At 34.9% G+C, this 19,465-nt stretch overlaps 2 protein-coding genes across 11 annotated transcripts in view; both read left to right on the forward strand.

The window, feature by feature from the left end:
- The window catches only part of scn4ab (sodium channel, voltage-gated, type IV, alpha, b), a 72,071-nt gene extending 68,921 nt beyond the window's left edge, over positions 1-3,150 (forward strand). For 4 of the 5 annotated variants that reach the window (XM_073942578.1, XM_073942583.1, XM_073942569.1 and 1 more), the window contains exon 25: positions 78-3,150. In XM_073942578.1, the coding sequence (XP_073798679.1) occupies positions 78-1,315 (1,238 nt within the window). In that variant the 3' untranslated portion in view covers positions 1,316-3,150. 5 annotated transcript variants of the gene reach the window in all.
- Positions 3,151-4,815: 1,665 nt separating this feature from the next.
- Positions 4,816-18,873, forward strand: gh1 (growth hormone 1). Of its 6 annotated transcripts, none has more exons than XM_073938620.1 (7): positions 4,816-5,114; positions 5,991-6,257; positions 11,875-11,961; positions 13,738-13,877; positions 13,952-14,068; positions 16,364-16,525; positions 18,159-18,873. In XM_073938620.1, the coding sequence occupies exons 4-7, from the start codon at positions 13,863-13,865 to the stop codon at positions 18,360-18,362; spliced, it is 498 nt and encodes a 165-aa protein (XP_073794721.1). In that variant the 5' UTR covers positions 4,816-5,114; positions 5,991-6,257; positions 11,875-11,961; positions 13,738-13,862; the 3' UTR covers positions 18,363-18,873.
- Positions 18,874-19,465: the final 592 nt, after the last annotated feature.

Raw genomic sequence — 19,465 nt, forward strand, 5'->3', positions numbered from 1 at the left:
GTTTTTTAAATTACATTTTCTGGTAAATATGACTGGACAATAATCTTTTCTTGTAATTTTGTTTTGCCGTCTCATAGGTATTGGGCTAGCAGACCTTATTGAGAAGTACTTTGTGTCACCTACCCTGTTTCGTGTCATCCGATTGGCCAGAATTGGCCGCGTCCTGAGGCTCATTCGGGGTGCGAAGGGAATCAGAACATTACTGTTTGCGCTGATGATGTCACTTCCTGCCCTCTTCAACATTGGCCTCCTCCTGTTCCTAATCATGTTTATTTTCTCCATATTCGGCATGTCCAACTTTGCGTATGTGAAAAAAGAAGTCGGCATTGACGACATGATGAATTTCGAGACCTTCGGGAACAGTATCATATGCATGTTTATGATCACTACATCCGCTGGCTGGGATGGACTGTTGGCGCCTATTCTCAACTCCCCTCCAGACTGCGATCCGGATGTGGATAACCCAGGTTCAACTACCCGAGGAAACTGTGGGAACGCGGCGGTGGGCATCGTGTTCTTCTGCAGCTACATCGTCATGTCCTTCCTCGTCGTGGTCAACATGTACATAGCCATTATCCTGGAAAACTTCAACGTAGCAACGGAAGAAAGCAGCGACCCCTTGTGCGAGGATGACTTTGAGATGTTTTATGAAACTTGGGAGAAATTCGACCCCACCGCCTCTCAGTTCATTGATTACAATAGACTGTCGGAATTTTGCGATACGCTAAAAGACCCTTTGAGAATCCCCAAACCGAACACCCTCAAGCTGATTACAATGGATATTCCCATGGTTACGGGGGATAAGATCCACTGTCTTGACCTCCTCCTGGCACTCACAGGAGAAGTGCTGGGTGGTTCTGACCAGATGGATGGTATGAAAGCAACTATGGAGGAGAAGTTCATGGCAAACAACCCTTCCAAGGCCTCCTATGAGCCCATTACCAGCACTCTCAAACGAAAACAAGAAGAAGTGGCTGCTTCCACCATTCAAAGAGCCTATCGCTCGCACATCCTCAAACGCTGCGTCAAACAGGCCTCATACATGTACAGAGACAAGACAGGCTCAAAGAAACCAACCGGAGACGCTCCAGAGAAAGTTGGCATGATTGCTGAGAACATGAGAAATCTTTATGGAGATCAGGCCGTTGAGGATGACCAACCTGTGGGTTGCTCGTTCTCTCAACATGGGAAAACCCAGTTTGGAGCTAAACGTCCTCCAGTGAAGGTTCAGAGCGATGTGGTCCTGCATTCTGCCCCTTTTCCTGTTCCCGAATCCTCAACCGCTGCAGACAACTTGAGGGAGTCCATTGTGTAGTAGGTTCAAGATGTTGCGGTGTACACTGCGGTGTAGATGTGACTTGTAGTCTAAAATTTTGGTAACAATCGATGGCGCCTCTCAGTGTTGCACTTGAGAAGACGATCTGATTGTTTGTGGAATGACAATGCAAATGATTGGGCTCCTGGAGCATCAAGATGCTCAGAACCTGCCATGACAAACGATTAATTGTTAGTACAGTTTGTACAATTGTTAGTTACAAATAGTACACAGTAATGATTACTAATCATTCACAACTAACTAAGAGGCATAACATAAGGTAAAAACTTAACTTGTCATGACACCTGGCATAGGCTTAGCCTAAAATAGGTCCTGTTTTCAGAGTATATTTCATGTTTTGTAGGAGCTTACTTTATTGCATTTAACATGACTTTAAAAATCCAGTATAGTGTTCATAATAATAGTATTGCTCAGATTTTGCACTAACCTTTTTTAACACTGGCTAAATCAGCTACTGATGAGAATTGAATTAGTCTTAAGAGTTCACTGTAAAACATGTAATATTATCTATGTTTTTATACATACTTTACTAAAAGGCTTTTTGATTCACTCTGATAGTATTTTAAACTTCAATTACAAAAAAATATCTAGTTGGCCCAAATAATAGATTTGTATCTATTTTAAAATAAAGGAATAGTCCAGTTTAACCCAGAATATAAAATATGAAATGTTAGCGTGCTAAAAATGCTGTAAATTTGGATTCTGTCATTTCTAAAGAGCTGTTATTGTGCAAAGAAGGGAGTGTACCTGTCAGTTATTAATTGCAGGTATGTAATCTGTGAAATCCTTGCCTTGTTATGATAGATTTATTTTCTTTACTTTATTTAGTTGTCCCTTATTATGAGCCAGATGTGCAACTGAACGTCATTTTTTTTCAGGCCAGTTATGTGGTGATAAGGTATTTAGATGGTCATATATGCAAAGGAGTCTATATGCATGGCTGCATTAGGGACAGAAGTAAAAAAAAAAAGAAGACAAATGCGCTGTCTTGGGATACTGCATTCAACTTTTATAAGCATACTGTGTATGATATGGACATAAATGTGCCTAGACCGCTAGCATCCCTATCATGTTTTTACAGTATTTGTACTCATCCGGCATTTACAGTCACTCATACATTTAATTAACTTTTAACAGCCTTTATACAGCATTTATTTATTTATTTTGTTTCTTGGTATTTTTTATTCGCTTGACTTTTCATATTTTTTTTTTATTAACTTGGTGAGACATTTTGTATGTTTGAGGAAAACTTTCAAAACCTGTCTAATTAGGCCCAGTTTGATTAAGTAAATCAGTTGCGCTGAGAAATTCTTTCACTCTTTTATATTTCTTTGTGAAATGCAAACCAACTTAATCCAAGGGTGATGAGTAGAGAGAAGGACAATTAGTGGCACTGAGGACAATCATTCAGTTGATGTAATAATAATGTGACAGCGAATAAAATAAACATGCATGTCAGATAACTTACATATCAATTGCAGAATAGCTGAATGCTAGTATTTACAAAAGTCAAATGTAGAAAAGATAATGAGAAAAGATGATGATAATATTAGCATGTTAATGCAGTTCTTATGATTTGCAATGATAAAAATCTTTTTAAAATTCTTAATAAATAAAAATAAGTTATCCTTTTAAGATGGTACTTACTATCACTAACACTATTTAGTTCTGAATATATGAACACGTCATTATCTGTCACTTGATAAATGCATGTTATGGACAATAACATTTCTCAAATACTGAAGCATATGTACATTTTATTGTGTAACTTTTCTCTGTTTACATGACTGAATAAACTTGTTTTTTTTGAAAAACTTTGTTTTTATTGTACATGTATATAGGAGGAGGGGATTACCATGGTTAAGTGCAGTTTTACAAACTAATTTCGACAGGAGCATGTGATAATATTGATCGCTGCTGGCATCTCATCCGTAATAAGCAATATTCCAATCAGATTGATTCAAGCCTATAAGAAAAATACAAATTTCGCCCTACTGCCTTATCTTCATTTTGGAAGAATCACTCCTCCCACACCATCTCCTCCTTTTTCTCCCTTTACCAGGGGGAGCTCTCGAGACCTTCCTTTATATAGTTATTGACCAGGCGGGAGCCCTGGGCTCTGTTATCTCCGAGCTCAGGGTTCTTCCCAGGACAGCATGTCAAACCTGCTATTAGCGTCAAGCATATTTAAGTGTCAACTCTTGAAGCTAAACTGTAAAAACAGTGTAACATCCATAATTGTACAGTTTATTTCCGGCAGCTGGGGTGCTGTAAAAAGTGGTTGTTAAATTACAGAGATTTACCGTAAAATAACAGACATTAAATTACAGAAATTTACTTAAATTTAAATTTCTCCCAAAATTCAACCTGTGTTATTTCACAGTAAATTTCTGTATTTTGTGGCTGTTATTTCTTTTTTTTTTTTTACGGCATCCCAGCTGGCAGAAATAAGCTGTAAAATTACTAATTGTTTTTTTTACAGTGTATGGTTAGTGTTGCAAATCATGGTTGATTTGTGGTTGTTCAGTTGTCTGTGAAAATGTAAAGCTTTTCATATAGGGACTTCACAGATGAAGACCTTTACCCTCTACAGTGGAATGAGCGAACACAGAAACATATTTCTTCAAAGAAAACTGTAAGTTGTATTTTGTTACATTTTTATTTATTCTGATTTCTTTATAAGTTGTGTGCTTTTCCTGACTGAGTACTTGCATCATTCCCTCACCTTCGTTTAGACAAATGTGCTGCAAATTAAAAAAAAACAAAAACACTCACAAATTAAACGCATCATCAGTATTAAATTCTCACAACACATGCAAATACAGAAATGCATTGCAAATAGCGCAGAACCTAGACATCCAGAACTTTCAGGAGAACTTGGCGAGTCCATAATGGCTCCTGTAAATAGGACAAAATGTCCCGGAAATGGAGTCGCTTTCCCAAGCTGGTTGTGTTTTTCTATATTTATTCTTGCAGTGCTCTTGCGCTCTCTCAGTCATCATATACAAATTATTTTTCTTGGACCACTAAAGAGAATTATAGTTAAATCCAAATAATGGCAGACTCTTTTAAAAATTACTCAAAAGTATAATAGGATTGTTCCATACATGTGCAGAATACTTCCACTGTAATTCATGTGTTGTAAAATAAAGTTCAGCGATGAACCAACCAAGACATTATTTATTATTCAAAAAAAAATGTGCCATTGATGGTTCATGAGACTTTTAGCATGGCATTATCACTTTTGAGTAAATAGACTCTTTAATAGGTAGACTATTTTAGGCTATATCTAAGTATAGTTTTGTTAAATATAGCTTGGCTATTTGTTTTACACAGTAAATATCTGTATTATAATTTCTAACCTGCAGTTTTTCATTTTCTACTTTTATGTCCTGTCCACATAGCAAACACACGCCACCCTGTGGTCAAAATAGATTAGATTTATGGCGGTGTTCTGGATCTAGACTGTAGACAGCAGTGCTTTACTGTGACAGCATACAGTACACACACAGCAGTACACTGTTAGGGGCAAGGGAGAAGTCTTATAGCTTAGTAAAAAAAATATTTTAAGGTGAAACGTGGCTTCTGTAAGACATTAGTGACTCTTTCTCACGTTCTCTTTCTCTCCCTCAGGCATACACACACAAGGTCACATTGCCCTCGCAGGACGTAGCCTAGAAGTGCTCCGGCATCCTCTGGATCACAGCCGCCGGAGTTCCATGCATACAAATGAGGTCAGGGGTCAGCAGTGAAGCGTGACCTGCAGGACAGACAGACGGTCAGTGTGTTCACCGCTTCTCCTTCACCCTGATGAGTGCAAGCCGACTGGTGTTAATGTACTCATTCATTTTTACTGACTGACCCGGTTAGGGCCGCTTAAAATAAACTCTCATTATTTGTATAATCGAATATTCAGGCAATCGTTTTTACATGTTGGGAACAAATTACAGCAAGTATAAGTTTGTTAGAATTAGTTTAACATTTGCTGAATACTTTAAAAGCATTTAGGAATCTTGCTTTGTGTTAACGTAAATCCTTACCCTGAAATCAGAGGTCGTATATTTGTTAATGTTCATTAATGAACTTAAATGAACTATTTCTTTTTCTTAGTAGAAATGCTTGGTAGTGCATACCAAATGTACTTCAAATGAGACCTATTTAACTGTCTTATTTTGTTATTACATTAGCTATTGACAAAATCTTAATGTTTTTCTTTTTTCTTTTTGGAGATTGTTAGTAGACCAGAATAAGTTGGACCAATTGAAAAAGTTCACATATACTTGCTAAGTTACCTAATGCATCCTGTGGGACCATCAAAACATGATATTAAACTGTAAAATAATGCTCTAAAGACCAAGTTACTTGGGGTCAAAGTAAATGATACCTACGTTTATTATTTCTGATTTGGGTTTTAATTTTAGGACTCGTCTATACATGATTTTAAAGAATTGCCTGACACACAACTTCACACAACATCAATATGTCAGGAACATTTGTCCCAACCATCACAGATTTGGCGTACATTAGGTAACTTCTCTGAACAAACATGTAGGAGGAGTTTCATTAACTGTAATGACCAGTACTGTACACTATGCTTAGCGCTGTCAGGACGGCACACTTGACCGGCGCAACATTTAGTTTGCTTCCTTTGCAGGCTGGAAGGGAATGTGAACGGCCTCTCGGGGGATTCGGCCTTCATGCAAGCTAAGGAAGTAAAGGAGAAGCTCGTCCCATCAACGACTGGAGCCTCCAAAAGCAAAGAAGCCGCAGCTGCCCAGAGAGATGCAACATGAGACCAGTGGAGGCCTGTGATGAGCAGCCTGTGGAATTGGAGAGCGGGTGCGATGGAGTCAGTGCGTTCCAGGGAAGATGTGTAACATTGCCTGCTTTGAAACTGGAGTTGACGAGAAGTGGGAACAAGGTGGAGTTTGCTTTAAAGGAAGAGGGTTACTTGTGCAGCTCATAAAGATCCCGGAACCATTTAAGGGCAACTTAATGGCTGAGAGTGCAGTCAATGGACTGTTTCCTCTTGGTGTTATTATTTGTATATTTTCAGACATCATTAAGACCCTCGGTTCATCACACTACTGTATGTTACTTTACGGGAGCTCTCTGAGCATCACACAAGTTGTGCTATTCAAAGAACGAATCCATGTAAAAATGGATGGTTCACCTCAAAATTGAAAATCCATAATAATTTACTCACAATTTACTTGTTTCAAACCTTTATCTTTGAGTCGTTTTCCTCTGTTAAATATGAAATAAGGTATTATGAAGAAGTCTGGAAACCTGTAATCACTGCTTAATATTATGGAAGTCAGTGTCTACACATTTTCAGCTTTTAAAAAATTATGTGTTCAACAGAGGAAGGAAACTACTAAAGGTTTAAAACCATTTCAGGGTGGGTTGTGAGTAAATTGTAATTTTTGGGTGCATATTTGGATATTTCCCTTTAATGCTCTTTACTAATGAGCAAAAGAAGAGAATATAGATTACAGCTATTATCATCTGTTTAACGAAGCAAAGAATGAATACCTTATTTTGGTGCGTTTTTCCACAAATGTCGCTTAACAATCATGCGTTTGGTCAGAATGTGGAGAATAGATTTACAACTCACTATCTACACAACAACTTTGCAGTGTACATTTTACTCCACAGGTGTTGAATTTAAAACTTTTCTGTTGTATATTTGAGTCCCACCCGCCAAGTGCCCAGGTTACACTTTCATAAGTGTTGAATATATACACCTCTGCAGTGCAATATATAATTCACTTAAGAGTGTAAAAATGCACACCAAATTTTTAACATCTGCTGGGCAAATTGTCCAGTGTATATACAGTTGCATTTAGAATTATTAGCCCCCCTTTGATTCTTTTTTCTTTATTTAATATTTTCCAAATTATGTTTAACAGTGCAAGGAAATTTTTACAGTATGTCTGATAATATATTTTCTTCTGGCTAAAGTCTTATTTGTTTTATTTCAGTTAGAATAAAAGCAGTTTTTAATTTTTTAAACGCCATTTTAAGGTCAAATTTATTAGCTCCTTTAAGCTATATTGTTTTTTAATAGTCTACAGAACACATCGTCGTTATACAATAACATTCCTAATTACCCTAACCTGCCTAGTTAACTTAATTAACCCAGTTAAGCCTTTAAATGTCACTTTAGGTTATATAGAAGTGTCTTGAAAAATATCTAGTAAAATTTGATTTACTGTCATCATGGCAAAGATCAAATAAATCAGTTCAAAGAAACGAGTTGTTAAAACTGTTATGTTTGAAAATGTGTTGAAAAAAAAATCTTCTCTCCATTAAACAGAAATTGATGAAAAAAATAAACAGGGGGCTAATAATTCAGGAGGTTTAATAATTCTGATTGCAACTATATAACCCCAGAGAAGTCCCACCAGCCCAGTGTGCAAGTTACACTTTCGAAAGTGTTTAATATATACACTTAAGCAGAGTAAATAATTTTACACTAAGAGTGCAAAAACTGTATACTAGATTAAATGCTTTATCACCACTGCCAGGTCATATTTAGCGTTTTCTTTAAACAGACATGGATAAAAGTTAACATTTTCTCCACATAAATTTCACAATGGAAAGTGTATCTGGATATTTTAACACTCTGGAATGATACAATTAATAACATTATAAATAAATTGACAATAAAATGTCAACTAACTCTTTTCTGTTGCCTGGCTAAAATGAGTGTTTAATAGTTTAATTTAATCCAGATCATCATTAATAATAGTATATACACTTGGAATTTAACACTATAACATTACAGAGGTTTACACTTGAAATTCAACACCTCAAAATTTGCTGTGTACCCTTCTATGTATTTGAAAAAAAATAAAAAATGAAAAATTGTGGCCCAAATTACGTTTAAATAGTATTCCACTAAAGTTTCCTGGATGGTTTGCTATTTCCTTCAAATTCACTTTTTCTTTCCCCAAAAAGTTCATACTTTTACGACTCAGCACATAAGCATGTCCACTTGTGATTGTATTGATGTCAAAGGTCATCGTTCACTGTGTACTTAAACAGGTGGAATCAGGTACTGCCTCTTTAAGAATGCTAAGCATTCTTAATTTATTATTAGAGTTTAAGACCCCGACTTACTAACGAAGCCAAAGGTAAAAATAAAACGAGAACCAGTGTGTTAAGAGAGAGGATGATATTCAGTGAGATGCGGAAGGGGTAAACTTGTTTAAATGTTTCCGGTATGTAAAGCCGCCTGCATAGATATGAGATCAGAGCAGCTTTGCACTGAACCACCTTAACATGAGATGACAACATTATTAGTAGAGTTAACGGTGTGATAAAGCTAGATGTAAGCATAGACTGCAGAACTTTAATACTTTTATTAGCATTTCAAGTTGCTAAAATGGTAAAATCCAGAAATTTTCAGTACGACAATTAGCTACTTCCTGTAAATGGACGAGACAATATTTTATTAGTCGCAAACTGAATGTTTTTGAGCATCTAAAGTAACCAAAAGCGGCGTTAAAATGCGCAACTCTCCCCAAGTTCATATGATGTAGCTATTTCAGAGATTTAAGGTAATAGATGTTGAGTTTATTGGTGCCCTCTGGTGTTTAGAAATGTAATGACTAGCAAAGTTATTAGCTTGTTCTCATAATTCATGCTCTTACTGTTGGTTTTTGACGGAACCAGCTGACAGGGCTTCTTCAGGGTGTATTGACTGACGGTACAGTCATCAGAAATGGCACATATGAACAGCTGAAGCATCTCGAGGGCTTTTCTCTTTCACCTGCATCATTCTGACTGCAACCACATGGTGGAAATATAACTCACAATTTCTCAATGCTTTCACCTTCTCCTGTTCGCTCTCTCTGTATGTGTTTTCCTGGCAATTAGATCTGAGACCAGATTCTGCAAAAAATAAATAAATAAATAAATAAATAAACGTCAGACTGGTTTTTGGTAAGATAAATGTGGCTAAAAGAATGATGCAGTGTTTGTGAATCTGGACCACAATAGGAGTCATAGTGTCAGTTTACATGATGAAATAATCTTTCAACTGATGTGTGGTTTGTATATTATTCAAAGACTACTGTTTTTTGACGACACTACTGTTTGATGAACTAGTATGTCAAAACAATAATAAAATATATAAAGTATATATATATTAAAAAAATATATATATAAAGAGAGAGAGAGAGAGAGAAAGAAAGAGAGCCATTTATTCTCTATACAGAGAATTAAATCATTTACATTTAGAGTAGATTTGGGGTCTCTGTCAAGTTCATGTGTGAAAGAGAAGTGTTACACACATGTTGTCTGCTATATGGAATGCCAAAACTTTGAAGCTCATTATCCCAAAATCATTCAGAACGCAGATAGAACCTTATAATTCCAAGGGGACGTAATGCTGTACAAGTATTGTTCATTCTCATGTTAGTAAATAAATCAACTAGACTTATTGTAAAGTGTGACCAATTATTCATTATCTACATTATAAGCAAAATATATATTGTTATGTAGTAAATATGGTACCATTCACCATGTTCTGTACTGGTAGTCTTGTTGTAATGTTTTATCTATTTCATTATTTAACTTCAACTGCAGAACACGGCGCTACTCTTATAATGCCATAACCTGAAGTGACAGCAGCTCTAAGATTCAGGTAAACAGACTGTTCTCTGTTTTTCCGTGAAAGGGATTAAACTATTCATGTCACACTGACATTTCACAACCCCAAGACTGCTGAATATTAAACAGCTCTGAATAGGAAAATCCCCTCACATCCCACAGTGACAACAAACACGTATGACCTGATATCCTCTCATAATTATTGAAAACGTTTCCTTTCGGGAGAAGATGACACCAGTTACATTACACACGTCTTCTCATTACATAGACATTACATGAAACATTTGTGCCAACACTAACTTGTTTACAGATTAATTTGATTCGTAATGTCAATGACAAATAAATCCAACAAAAATATCTGAATTGATGGTAAGACATTTTCAGAATAGAAACATCTCAACATTATTTAACCTTTAATGTTATTTATTTATAGCAAAATGAGCAATTACTCTACAATAAATAATTAAATATAATTAGATTAGAAATTAGGTTTTTGCTGCTGCTTATATCTACTTAAATCCAAATTGTTTTACTATTTGTAATTATTGTTTTTTAAGTAAATTTTACCATTTTTTTCTACACAAATATTTTTTGCTACTTTTCTAATATAAGCAAAGTAAACAATTCCTTTTTGTTTGTTTGTTTGTTTGTTTGTTTGGTTGGGGTTTTTTTTTGGTGGTGGGGGGGGGGGGTCAACTCTATCTTCAATCCACTTGAAATTGTTAAAACAATTAAGTTAACTTAATCGATTTGTGTTGAAGCAACATGAAGGAATCATGCGGAACCGGGCATTATTTACAGTGTACATTATGGATAACTGTGTTTTAAAAAGGCATAACAGTTGACAAAATACTGATAGATAAAGCAAGTAACTTGCTTAAAGTGATGTCAGTTCCTCTGGCGGGAAACTCTGAAAGGCACTGAGGCATTTCATTTGTTCTAATATCATTAATTTGTGCAAAATGTTTAGAATAAAGCACATATAGCACATTTCATACACAGTGGCAATACAAAGTGCTTTACATAAACAAGAAGAAAAAAAGACAAGAAATAAAAGATAATAAAAATGATTAAAAACAGATTAAAATGTGTTAAAACAGGTTGAATGAAAAAGAAAAGAAAGACATAATAGTGAGATCTGTGGGACGTAGAACAGTGCTCATTCATTAAAGGCACAGCTAAACAGATGTGTTTTCAGTCTTGATTTGAATGTGCCTAATGTTGGAGCACATCTGATCCTTTCTGGAAGCTGATTCCAGCAGTGAGGGGCATAGTACATCGATTTGTGTTGGGTCAACATGAAGGAATTAAGTTAACCTATTTGTTTTTACAAATTTAAGTGGATTAAATATAAAACAATTAAGTTGTCCCAGCGAAATCTCAAGAATTGTGTTGTTTCCACTCATTTTAAATAAGTAGTTTGAACAAGTGTTTTATTTTCATTCATGCATTTTCTTTTCGACTTAGTCCCTTTAGAAATCTGGGGTCGCCACAGCAGAATGAACCACCAACTTATCCAGCATGTTTTCCAGCTGCAACCCATCACTGGGAAATATCCATACACACTCATTCACACACATACACTACGGCAAATTTAGTTTATTCAAATCACATGCCTTTGGACTTGTGGGGGAAACCGGAGCACCCGTAGGAAACCCACATGCACACAGGGAGAACATGCTAACTCCACACAGAAATGCCAAATAACCCAGCCGAAGCTCGAACCAGCGACTTTCTTGCTGTAAGGCGATTGTCCTACCCACTGCGCCACCGTGATGCCTGTGTTTCATATTTTAAAAATTAATATAATAATTATTTTAGAAAAAGAATGTAATCTTGCCTGAATTGAAAAAAAAAGAGACTTTTGCTGCTTGTTTAAATAGTAAATAACCACAGAAATGTATTCTTGTTTTAATCAGCAAGTTGAAGACAAATGAGATGCTGTGATTTACTGCCTGCTTTTCCACCTGGGAGAATCATCTCGGGAGCTCATTGAAGACTACCAGGTACATTAAAATGTCTAAATTACTTTTTACTTTGGATATGGTTATGGTTATGGTATGGTTCTTTTATTATTAAAGACAAGTTAGTATATGGTGATGCAGTGGCACAGTAGGTAGTGCTGTCACCTCACAGCAAGAAGGTCGCTGAATCGCTGGTTTGAGTCTCGGCTGGGTCAGTTGAAGTTTCTGTGTGCATATTTTCCCTGCGTTCACGTGGGTTTCCTTTGGGTTCTCCGGTTTCCTCCACAGTCCAAAGACATGTGGTACAGGTGAATTGGGTTGGCTAAATTGGCCGTTGTGTATGAGTGTGTGGATGTTTCCCAGAGATGGGTTGCGGCAGGAAGGGCATCCGCTGTGTAAAAACATGCTGGATAAGTTGGCGGTTCATTCTGCTGTGGTGACCCCGGATTAATAAAGGGACTAAGCCGAAAAGAAAATGAATGAATGAATGAATGAAGTTAGTATATTTATCCCCCAATATTGTAAGTTTTGGCTAACTTTTAAAAACTTTAATCACTTTATGCAACAGATCTTAACATCAATACAATCTATTATAGCAAAAAGCAAGAGATAACATTGATATATGACCCCCATCATTCTGTCTGAGGGGACTTTTTTAACTTGTTTAATGTAAAGTTTAATTCAAATTAATAGAAATGTCTGGCAAGGCAAGTTGCAATGTATCACAAATTATATAAAATAACATTTGTATGTAAAGTTTACTCAGGATAACTAAATAAGATAACTAGGACTATTTAATAAAAAATTAATCTATAATATATTTAAAGGTACGACTTAAATTTTACAAACAAAAAGTCAATAACATTTACTTACAATTCCCAAGTAAACTTAACATTTCTAATTAAATGTACTAATAATTATGTTTAGTCTTTTACTTGGCAAAACTTTGAAGATTTACTAGCCTTTGCTGAATGAAAAAAAGTAAACCCTACTCTTCATTTTTTTACAATCTACCTATATAAAATTGAGTTTAAACAACACAATTCTTCATTTTTTTTTTTGGGGGGGGTGGACAACTTAATTGTTTTATGTTTAATTTACTTAAATTTGTAAAACCATTAAATTAAATTAGTTGTTAATCGTTACTAAATCTTTTTCAATTGATACAAACATTTTCAATCATATTCTGTCAATAAAACAATGCTCTTTTTTCTTTTCTGTGAAAAAAATACAATAAAAGGGTATGACAAAAAAAGTTATACAAAGTTTAGCACATGATTTTTAGTCAGTTTGATGGATGTTCATTGAGATAACTTTAAAAGTTAGTGTAATCCGACTAAAAATCCATGCTAAAAAAAAAGGCAGCAAGTGTAGTGGCAACATCATCCTGGAGTCATGGAAATAGCCATACACATAAATGACCGGAACCACAACACTATCCTATGGTGTCTAAATACACAATGCATATTAATGTAAAGCTCACATGGAAAAATCTCATGTTTCTGGATAAAATGAATCTAAAACACGTTCATGCCACATATAAATATCAGTACACCTGAGCCAGAAAAACAAACATTTACCAACCTTCAATCAAGAACGAGTTTGTCTATCTTGGACAAAATGGCTAGAGGTATGTCTGTAGTGTAGTGCACTTTATTTGTAGCATACCATTGATGATTATATCTCATTATGCTTTATTTTTTGCTTACATGCTTTACTTTTTTTACTGTTCAGATTTATTGGATCTTATTTTAAAACAACAGTTTTGATTATGGTTTGATCTTGATTGCGTTGTTTAATATCTGTGTTGTCTTCTAGCATTGGTGCTGTTGCAGTTGGTGGTGGTTAGTTTGCTGGTGAATCAGGGGAAAGCCTCCGAAAACCAGCGGCTCTTCAACAACGCAGTCATCCGTGTGCAACACCTTCACCAGCTGGCTGCAAAAATGATTAACGACTTTGTAAGTTTCATTCAAATCCCTTCAGAACTAGTTGATGCACCCTCTCATGCAACAATTTGCTATTTGTTATACAGGAGGAAGGTCTTATGCCTGAGGAACGCAGACAGTTGAGTAAAATCTTCCCTCTGTCGTTCTGCAACTCTGACTCCATCGAGACGCCGACGGGAAAAGATGAAACGCAAAAAAGCTCTGTGAGTTAACAATATGCTTCATTAAACAAATATATAATTGTTGAACAAATGGTGCTTCATAAAAATGTTAACACTTTGGTTTAAGTATTAATTCTCACTATTAGTGGCTTATTACCTGCCTATTATTAATATGTTGCTGTTTATTAGTACTTTTAAGTACATATTCTGCACGATCTGATCCTGCAAATCCAAGCCAATACCTCAACCCAAGTACAACATTACTAACTGCTCATGATCAGCAAATTATATACTTTGTTAAAATTTTTGTAAATAATATTTAACTGTAATATAAACTGTATTTTGCTGTATTTTAAAGTCGCATTGTGAAAATGACTGTATATTTCACAGTAAAGATATACAGACAATTCTGTAAAAACTTACAGTATAAAACAAGATAAATTGTGTTGCATTTGTAAGTACACTACTTTTGCTGTAATTGATTTACAGAAAGTAACTGGCAAACTGCTGCCAACAAGTTACTGAAGTTATCTAAAGGAAATTGTTAGTTAGTTAGTTAGTTAGTTAGTTAGTTAGTTAGTTAGTTAGTTAGTTAGTTAGTTAGTTAGTTAGTTAGTTAGTTAGTTAGTTAGTTAGTTAGTTTACTAGATTTATCCCTTATTTAGAAGTTTAATTTGCAGCATACATCAACGGGGAGATTTATATAAATAGATGAGTTTTAAACCCAAGGTGGTACTAATCTAAATAAATATCCAGTCTGAGCATCAACTACCACTTAGAGAGGAGGAATTTAAAATCTTTATTGGTTGAGGGATGAATTATATAAATTAATATGAATTATTTTGACCTATTCCTTACACATCACATCCAGTGACACAATACCGTCAACCTGATGGTAACAAAATTAGGAGTTTGTTAAGCTAAAAGTCACGGTTTGTTAATTGTACCTGAAAATAATGTGTGAAACAAAAAAAAAAGATTCTTGATATTAATATAGCAATGTGTCCTTTAATTTTTTTTATTTCATTTATATCCCAAGGAGACAAAGTTAAAAAAGACAGAACATATATTTATGAACATATATATATATATATATATATATATATATATATATATATATATATATATATATATATATATATATATTCATAAATATATGTTTTGTCTTTTTTAACTTTGTCTCCTTGGGATATAAATGAAATGTATAATTTAAATTATAATTTGTTTATTATATATAAAGAGATGGTAACAAACATGTCAATGGAAAAAATAACTTGTATATTAAGAAATAAATGCATAATTTTGTAAAGAGATTTTGGACCTTTTATGTTGTTTTTAAAAGTTAGTGAAGTTGGAAATGTTTGACTAGAAGATTAGTAAAAGAGGTGATATTCTGATGTAAAATACTGAGAAGACTTTAGTTTTGTTTGTTCATTTGTTTGCTTGTTAGTTTATGTTATATCTGGAACATGGAAATGTGTATGTACGTGTTAAAATATAATAGAAAGGTATTGGAAAAAGAAATGTTTGACCGTTAAAACCAACATGCAGTCAAAGTGCAACATTAGATTAGAGTACATACATGCAAGCCTTTAATGTTTTTGCTGTTTTCACACAATTCAATTTTATATTTTGCTCTTAAATTGCTCATAAATCATATACATTTTTGCAATTTATTTTACATGTTGAAGATGCAAAACATGCTAAATAAAAAAGTGTCAAAACAATCAATTCATAATTATCGATATAAAGGATTTATAAAATATTTTAAATTGATTTCCTTTTTAATAATAGAGCATTTGTAAATGTATTATCGTACACAGTCAACACTTTTGTGTTTAAAGACCAATTATTGCCAGCATAAAGAGAAGATTTTTTCAACACATTTCTAAACATAATAGTTTTAAATAATAAATAATATTTGACTTGATATTTTTCAAGACACTTCTATACAGCTTAAAGTGACATTTAAAGGCTTAACTAGGTTAGTTAGGTTAATTAGGCTGGTTAGGGTAATTAGGCAAGTTATTGTATAATGATGGTTTGTGCTATGGACTATCGAAAAAAAAAGGGGGGGGGCTAATAATTTTGACCTTAAAATGATTTTTAAAAATTTAAATCTGCTTTTATTCTAGCCAAAATGAAACAAATAAGACTTTCTCCAGAAGAAAAATATTATCAGACATGCTGTGAAAATTTCCTTGCTTATCTTTTGGGAAATATAAAAAAAAAAGAAATTTTTTTTAAAAGGGGGCTAATATTGTTGACTTCAACTGTGTGTGTGTGTCTGTATATATATCAACAGTGGTTCATCCTAAACATGTTCTCTTTTTTCAGATGTTGAAGCTGCTTCGTATCTCTTTCCGCCTCATTGAATCCTGGGAGTTTCCCAGCCAGACCTTGAGCTCCACTATCTCAAACAGCCTGACCATCGGAAACCCCAACCAAATCACTGAGAAACTGGCGGACCTGAAAATGGGCATCAGCGTGCTCATCAAGGTGAAGCGTACTGTGCAAGCTCACTTGCTCAAAGCTGATTTGTGTTCATCCATTTAAACTGCCAATGTCATGTCACCACCTGGGGGTGATGATTTCCAATAACTCATGCAAAGTTGCCAATGATTTGAACATTGCAAAACAATTAATCATTTTGGGAATCAGTTACTTGGAAAAACTCAAAACATTTCTCTCCAAATAATCGCATTAAAGTTACTTTCAAGGAGAGTTTGGTCACTCACAGCAGCCATATCTGCATCACCTCAGGACAACTATTTTGGGCTCACAAGAGCAAGTCATTTCTGTTTCAATGGAGAACAGCGGAATCTAACAAACTAAGAACTCACAATTAAATCATATATGGAATAATGTTAATCTGACCTAAATGTGTTTAGAAATCTGTATTTCAGGCCAGTACACAAAGGTAATCCTAAATGCTGTTTTTTAATGGGCGCTGATTTGACTTTACCAATTGCTGATTAGCTCCTTTCAGTGTTGAAACTTATAAAACAGTTGGTTGATAACCTAAACCTCATCTCGAAAGGTAGTTAAGCTACTGTTGAGCTACACTTAAAAATAAATGAATAAAAAAATAAATAAACGTAGGTTACAAGGTACTTCCTAAAATTAGCTAGTTACACCAAATCTCCTTTTTTATTTCACACAATTACAAAAGCATAATCATTCTTTTTAAGTTAAATATTTGGTACTTAAAACTGAAATACAATTATAATGTCAAAGTTCAATGTTCTATTACACAGCTTTCAAAATTCTCAGGGTGTCAAGAGTCAAAGTGCAACAAATGTTGCAGTAACAAAATAAAATGTAGCTAGCTACTGGAATAGCTACATTGTATCAATAGTAGCTGAGCTGATAACAACTACATTGTAGCTAAGCTACTGCCAAGCTACTGAAAAAAATGTATCTAATAGTTAAGCTCTAGTTATATAAGGTTTTTCTCCATCCATATTCTTTTTTCTTCAAAGAGGAAATAGACTTGCTTGTTAAACCCTTCTGTTTGCATCAATTCAACTCATTATAACAGTGTTTATAATGGAATCCATGAGGAAAAAAACTAATTAGTTATAATGTTGTATAGATAACTAGTCAAATAGAACCCAAAAGCTATGTGTAGACTCCTCTCTCAAAATACTGTAATATTGATAGTATTATATGCAATACGTAATACACCTTATAAGTGGTTGGTTTGGTTGTAAACTTATTAAGCTTAAACACCCTTGTGCAAAAAAAAAATACATACACACAACGTATATATATAAATAAATATATATATATATGTGTGTGTGTGTGTGTGTGTGTGTGTGTGTGTGTGTGTGTGTGTGTGTGTGTGTGTGTGTGTGTGTGTGTGTGTGTAAACCCACGTGAACATGGGGAGAACGTGCAAACTCCACTTAGAAATGCCAACTGACCCAGCCGGGGCTCGAACCAGCAACCCTCTTGCTGTAAGGGAATTGTGCTACCCACTGCGCCACCGTGCTGTCCTATATTTTTTTTATTTTATTTTTTTCACAAAGGTTTTAATTTTAAATCTATTACACTTCTGAGTATTTCCATGTGCAATATGATTAAGTCTTTGTATATTTCCCTGACATCCTTTGGCATTTGATTTGCACAGGGATGTCTCGATGGACAGCCAAATATGGATGACAACGACTCCCTGCCGTTGCCTTTTGAGGATTTCTACCTGACCGTAGGGGAGACCAGTCTCAGAGAGAGCTTTCGCCTGCTGGCCTGCTTCAAGAAGGACATGCACAAGGTGGAAACTTACCTGAGGGTTGCGAATTGCAGGAGATCTCTGGATTCCAACTGTACCCTGTAGAGGGCGCCAATGTATTGCTAGTCAAAGCCTGCTTTATCCTTTTCTGCAAATCTAAGACCAGTTTACATTATCAAAACATAAACTAATTATTATCTGGTCCTATATATGCAGAAAATATCAAGCAGGCATGGCTGGATCTGTACTTTATTTCCCTTCCATAAACCTTACACCTACCACCATTGTATTTATTCTTCTTATTGGGAAGTATTATCATTTCAAGATGTTCCTTAAAAACTTAAATATTGATTCTTATTTAATATCCGAACCTTATTCACAGTGGTGCTAAGCAATTTCTGGCGATATTTTCTTAAATGTGCCAAAATTGACTTAAATCAAAGTGCTAATATTGTGCTTTGGTGTATATTATATCTAAAACAGTTAAAGATTAGTGTTCAAAGGGTTCACTCCCAAATGTGTGAATGGAAACGTGTCTGTCTGATAGATTCTTCCCTTAATATTATCAACTCATCCTGTTCTATTCTAACTGTATCAATTAAAGTTTTAAAATGCATTCAGTGTGTCTTCTGTTCTGTATAACATGTTTGTGTCAGTTGTGTGTCTTATATCCACACATTGGGTATGTGGCAATTAACTTTTTAAAATTATTTTGTATAAACAACATGCAGTGACATAATGTAAACAATCTGTTATTTAAAGGGTAAATCCCCCTTAAATCAAATAAATATCGGTACTTTTCATCAGTGGTAAAAAAATTGTCCATGTCAGTGAAAAGTACGAGTTGAGAAAACGGACCAAAAACAGCACACAGCAAACCGAACTGAAACATTGTCATATAAAAACACGACTGTGGTGCACTGTTAAATGTATTGGGGATGCAATTGCATAAAAAATAAGCACTAAAATAACCTGGATTACATTAATTTAATTAAAAAAAAATCCATATAGGCGCAGTGGGTATACAAGGTCGCCGGTTCGAGCCTCGTCTGGGTCAGTTGGCATTTCTGCGTGGAGATGTTCTCCCCGTGTTCGCGTGGGTTTCCTCCGGGTGCTACAGTTTCCCCAAATTGTACGTAGTGTATTTGTGGGAATGAGTGTGTATGGATGTTTCCCAGGGATGGGTTGCAGCTGGAAGGTTGCGTAAA

This window comes from Danio rerio, chromosome 3 (assembly GCF_049306965.1).
Source record: "Danio rerio strain Tuebingen ecotype United States chromosome 3, GRCz12tu, whole genome shotgun sequence".
Lineage (NCBI taxonomy): Eukaryota > Metazoa > Chordata > Actinopteri > Cypriniformes > Danionidae > Danio > Danio rerio.

Coding starts and splice junctions, on each gene's coding strand:
- gh1 (XM_073938620.1), top strand. Junction 14,069..16,363: donor ATGAAACGCAAAAAAGCTCT/GTGAGTTAACAA, acceptor CTCTTTTTTCAG/ATGTTGAAGCTGCTTCGTAT. Junction 16,526..18,158: donor GCATCAGCGTGCTCATCAAG/GTGAAGCGTACT, acceptor TGATTTGCACAG/GGATGTCTCGATGGACAGCC.